The sequence below is a fragment of the Grampus griseus genome (assembly GCF_964374135.1).
Source record: "Grampus griseus genome assembly, chromosome: 3".
In the NCBI taxonomy this organism is placed as follows: Eukaryota; Metazoa; Chordata; class Mammalia; order Artiodactyla; family Delphinidae; genus Grampus; species Grampus griseus.
The window spans coordinates 33,813,581-33,819,580 of NC_139019.1; the positions used below are offsets into that span (position 1 = coordinate 33,813,581).

The 6,000-nt window shown below is 38.0% G+C and overlaps 1 protein-coding gene across 2 annotated transcripts in view; it reads right to left on the reverse strand.

The window, feature by feature from the left end:
* The window catches only part of C6 (complement C6), a 90,023-nt gene that overhangs the window by 50,037 nt on the left and 33,986 nt on the right, over window positions 1-6,000 (reverse strand). For both annotated transcript variants that reach the window (XM_082650269.1, XM_082650268.1), the window contains exon 8: window positions 4,748-4,988. In XM_082650269.1, coding sequence (XP_082506395.1) covers window positions 4,748-4,988 — 241 coding nt within the window. The remainder of the gene's footprint in view (window positions 1-4,747; window positions 4,989-6,000) is intronic.

Below are 6,000 nucleotides of genomic sequence, written 5' to 3' on the forward strand. Positions count from 1 at the left end.
AGAGGAACATGAGGCTCTGGGCACTTGGGGGAGCTACAGGTACTCCATATCAGCACACAACTCCTCCAGTTCCCGTGAGCTCAAATGATTAATGGCTTTTACTACAGAGGCAGTCCTTCACAGGCCCTGGGACGTGCTGAAGAGAAGAGGTATATATGAGTCCCTGCCGTCTCCCCCATGGGGATCATGTTGGCGTCTCCATGTTGCCTACACACAATAAATCTCTAAGCTTTCCTGTCCTGCTGGCCACTGACCTTGTATAGCCCCACAAGTCAAGAGATAAACACATGCTCTGTTTGGTGCCCCGCTGACAGGCCTTCTTTTGGGACCACAGCTGATTCTGTGAGAACTGAGTCCATATCACTTCTTCCCCTGTTCACCACCTAAAATGTAGATCTCATTGGTCACCTCTCCTTCCCGGAAGGGCTATGCTTCCTCTCCCTGACTTAGCTGCTCACTCCACTTCTACCTCCAAAACCCTTTCATTTTACTATCAGAAATTCTGACTTCCTGACTCATGAACTCTTCTTTTATGTCCTCGATGACTGTTCACTCTTTCTCCTCATCTTAATTCAAGCCTATACTTGATATATTTCCACCGTTGTCTCCAAGGGAGGTTGATGCTGCCTCATTCCCAGCCTCTTTAGGAGTTGGAGCTGGGCTTGATATCTTCCTAGTTTCCCAGTGCTGCTTTCATAGGATGACACTCCACAGTTTTATAACTCTTCTAAAAGTCTTGTTGCTCTGAAGCTCAGGACATCCAATTCTAATTCCTTTGGTCTTCATTGTTCTTATCTTTTAACAAACTTCAAAGCATCATTTGTTAAAGATTTTGGTATCTGAATCAGTCTTTTCCACCCCAATGCTAGCCATTATTCTTAATGACTTCAAAACCGATGGGGATGTCAGGGATTGAGTGGGACAGAGCACAGAGAAACAGGTCTGGCTGTTTGGAGGCTAAGTTGTACTGCTTATCTGGGGTAATTGAGAAGAATAAATGTTTCCTTTTTTTTTTTTTTTTTCCCCAAGTCACCTGACCTGGTACCCAAAACACCTAAACTAGAATCCAGTTTTTTTGATGTTTAGTTAAAAATTGCCTTGAAAAATACAAGCTCATGAGAGATAGAGCTGTTACGTGAGCTCTTAAGCAACTTAAAGCAAAGTAGTTTATCAGATACTGATTCTTAGGGTTGCAGGTTACAAGAGGCAGGGAAGAATGTTTTCAGAGCTGGATGTGTCATGTGAGTATGATGCTGAAATTTAAACCTGAGGGCGCAGATCAACGAGGAATGAGGCTGAGTAGATGGGGATGGGGCTTCCTACTTCACCGTTCTTTCAATAGTTTGACCCATTCAAAGAGATGTATTACAGGTTGGAGTAAAGAATTCTTGGTTTGATGGCTGTTTTGGTCAGACTGAATAAACACAACTCATTTTTCTTCTGGTAGTATTGTTCTTATAAGTGGGTCAGGCAAATGTTTAGGGCACGTGAGGAAGTTAATACGTCTGTGGTGCACAACTCTTATCCTTTCATTAGGTTTCTATGATTTATAAGTGAAAATTAAATTGTATGTGACCAATTCACTAATTATAACATAATTAACTGTAAAGTTAATTACATTTGCTGAGGGTTATAGGAGAATGCTTAAAGATTTGAATGATTAATCTCTCTTATGAGTCATCGTGTTGGTCATGCAGTGATCAAAATATCAAGGCTTTATCAGTGAATTTCTGTGCCGGCCTTTTCTTCTTCACAAGATGTCCTATAGCTTGTGCCTGACCCATATCCACACTGACACAGGAGTTTCTTGATGCTAAAGCACTTGCCCTCTCAAGCCTGAGTGTCCCTCTGATGTGACACAGAGATGAGTATTTCAGAAATGTCCTCAGCTACTCTGACTGGGCAAAGGTCAACAGTGTCAATCAAAAATGTCATACTGATAGGGGCTTCCCTGGTGGCGCAGTGGTTGAGAGTCCGCCTGCTGATGCAGGGGACACGGGTTCGTGCCCTGGTTCGGGAAGATCCCACATGCCACGGAGCGGCTGGGCCTGTGAGCCATGGCCGCTTAGCCTGCGCGTCCGGAGCCTGTGCTCTGCAGCGGGAGAGGCCACAATGGTGAGAGGCCCGCGTACCAAAAAAAAAAAAAAGTCATACTGATAAATAGTGGGGTGTATAGTTTTTCTCCTCTAATTCAGAGCAGAAAATGACTTCCCAGTCAAAGGACTTTAAAATTACCATCTTGTATAACATGATATTTTAATTGTTTAATGTTGTCTCTGTATTCCTGAAATTCTTTTTACCTTGCATGCTGAAGCAATTCCAACTTTTATGCAAGGTTTTAAATTGACTATGGGACACTGTGCAGTAGAGGAATAAATCAAGGGATGCAAATAAAAAGCAATTTAATTTTGTTTTATTCTTCTTGCACTAGAGAAAGTACTATGAAGTATTCAAGTCATTTAAAAAAATAATGACAAGGGATATAATTCTTATTGAATAAAGCAAATAATTCTTATTGAATAGAGCAAATAAAAACTAAGCCTAAACTCTAACTCTACATTATTGAGAAGTAAGGGGAGAAGGACTAAAAGAGGGAAAAGGGAGGAGGCCAGAATATGTATTCAACTGAAGAGTGGGCAAAAACAGATAAGCACACCCACCGGAGAATTCCATTTTATTGAGATTTGTTTCTGTCTGAGTGAGCTTCATCTTAACCACAATTAAAATTGAGCTCCAATATTATTATTGTGACTCAGAGAAGTATATATATACATGGAAATGCACATATTTAATGACTATAAGAATATATATTACATATAAAAATATTGAATATAAGGATATATATCTTAATATATTAAATATATATACACATACTATAAATACTATGTATATATATAGTGTGTGTGTGTGTGTGTACACATAGGTGTGTATGGTTATATATTTCCAGTTTTATATCATATCTCAAACTCCCTTTCTTTCTCTTATTATGTGTGGCTCTGTGTCTGAAGTCTCTATTTTTATTTAAAAAGAAAAAGATGGAAGGTGAGAATATTTCAGGAAGTATAGCTTATCACTCTTCATTTTTGTTATGGGGCTTCAACTATTAAAATGCTGGATGGTTGATTAAAGATTCACATAGTTCTTTAACTGACCTGAACTCTAAGCCTTTAGAGGCTTTGCTGTGAATGCATGATGAGTATAGCTTATCAAGTGAGAAATTATTCTTGGCTACAGCAGCAGTGACCAGAATAATTTTATCCCAAGGGTGAGATGAAGCCAAGTCAAGGGCCAGAGACTTCCCCAAACGATTTTTACTCATCATAAATGTTGATTAAATTCATCAAGCAAACATTGCTCCAGTGGAAAGGATAACTGTAAGGAAACATAAGAGGCAGGCAGTGTGGAAAGCCCATCACAGCATAAGTCTTGGATCTCAGTAACTCTGTCAGGCAAAAAATTTTGAAGACCTTCTTACTGAAAATCTTTCTCAAAGACATTTATCCCATCTCCTTTCTTAAAAAGCAGATCATGATGGACATCTGATCAATTAAAGTTTAGAAGGACTCAGGGAAGCCCCATTAAACATTACCATTTGTCATAATGAGATATAAGAACAGAAGGATTGAAACTCTATTGACCTCAGAGTTGGCTTGGTGTTTTTTAAAATAAATTCTTAATTTCTTTTGTATAAAAGTTAAATGATCAGGGCTTCCCTGGTGGCACAGTGGTTGAGAGTCTGCCTGCCGATGCAGGGGACACGGGTTCGTGCCCTGGTCCGGGAAGATCCCACATGCCGCAGAGCGGCTGGGCCTGTGAGCCATGGCCGCTGAGCCTGCACGTCCGGAGCCTGTGCTCCGCAACGCGAGAGGCCACAACAGTGAGAGGCCCGCGTACTGCAAAAAAAAAAAAAGTTAAATGATCAAGAATTCTGATTTATTTAGGGGAATCTGTCAGTTGGGTTCTGGTTATTATACAGTTTCCTAACCATGTTCTCAAGATAGAAGCATCACAAGGATGCTGTGTCATTTCACACAGGAGCCTGAAAAATTTCACACAGGAGCCTGAAAAATTTATACAAAGGTACTTAAGTAATAGTAATTAATATTGGCAATCTAGGATAATAAGAAAGCAAGATTTATTTTTAATTTTTTTAATTTTTTTTTTTGCGGTACGCGGGCCTCTCATTGTTGTGGCCTCTCCCTAGGACTTTGCGCTTTCACTATTGAGGGCCTGGGTTCAATGCCTAGTCAGGGAACTAAGATTCCAAAAGCTGCTTGGCCAAGAAAAAAAAAAAGAAAAGAAAGAAAGAAAGAAAAAAGACTGCCAGTGGATTTGCTGTAATTACAGTTTTATAAAATTATTATCTCCTATAAAATTGCTATAAGTAAATTATCTTTTAGAGTTTAGTTCCAAGAAAAATTTTGTTTTCCTTGAGGTGATGGCATGCATCTCTCTTTAGTTTACCACTACTAAGCAGCTTATGATATTCTTAATGTCAGGAAATTCTGGGTCAAATCTGATGCCCAAAGAGGTGAAACCTATTTATTTTTCCTTCTTCTATTTGTCTGAATTTTCTATTTCTATTTTATTTCCTTGAGTATGTACTTTTTGGTTTTTCTTCATATCATTTTGGAAATAAAGCAGGGTCGAAATAAAGTCAATAAAGAAGAACTAAAAGGATAGAGAAAGAGAAAAATGTATTGCACACTATCTTATCAGTTAAAAATGAAGGTTGAAGAAAGCGAACCTGAGTTCTTTAGTTCTTCCTTGCTAAACTGATACAGGAGATCATACACGCCTCCCAGGGAGCCAGAGGTGAAATAGTGAGTCCCGAAGTCATCAAATATCCGGCTGTATAAAGCAGAGTTGTATTCTAGAGGCAGATGGTTAAGTGCTTTCAAAAAGACATCAGAAAGCTGCAGATCTTTAGTTTTCATTGTGAAATTTAAGACTTTTATCACTTTATGGATCCTAATAAAACTGGAATCCTAAATGGAAGAGGAGAAAGGATTAAAAAAAAAGATTATTAAAGGTAATGAAAGCTTGAGGGATCAAGCATTAAATGTTTACCATCAGCTTCATTCTAACCACAGCATTACAACAATTGTTAACTCTCCATTGCATGTTCCCACAGACAAAATGATAATTTTCATTTTATTTTTTTCCAGTACCTCTTCCTCAGATGTTCAAAATGGTAAACAGATTAAGATGACCTCAATCATGTAAACTGTGTGCCTGAGGCATGTGCTCTCTACGAAAAAGAGATCAAGTATCAAAAAGTAAATCTTTCTTTCTTGATGGTCAATTGTGGGTGCACCCCTACCACGTTATTATTTAGAAAGCCTAGCTAATGCAAATAATTGAACAAAGATTGTGTAAATTTTCAACTGGAAGTTACCCAGTGAGATTCAAGTCATAACTTTGTCATAGACTCAGGAAAAGCATGTCAATTCTCTGGGCCTCCAGTTGTCTGGGAAATGTCACCTGCTGCACAGCCTTCATCTGTGACATTTCACACCCCTTTCAACTCCAAAATGTTATGACTTAAAATTATGTAAGGAGTAAAATTAAACAAAATTATTTGTATTCTCTCTCCTCTATCCGTAAACAGAAATATTTGTTTGGAGGTTCTTTTTTCTTTAATTGTCTTTTGTTATGTCAAAATTAATTTAGGATTAGGTGATTGGTATTATGCCCCAAATTTCATTTCATTATACTGTCCTTCTCCATAGCCACTGTTTTATGTGTGTATCCATGTATACGGTTCTTTTAAAAAAAATTTATATACTGTAACTGATTTCTCAATTTTAGCAAATTGTAAAGTTTATAAAAAGAGAGAGGGGCATATTTTAGCCAAAGGTCTTTATTAGTTAAATTGTTAAATTTATTAATTAAATTATTATAGCTGTAAATTATTAAACAGCTATCTTTCTGTGTGCTATAATTGTGGAACAAAATGACTATTAACACAAAAGAAGAAAAACCTCACAAGGCTTGAGG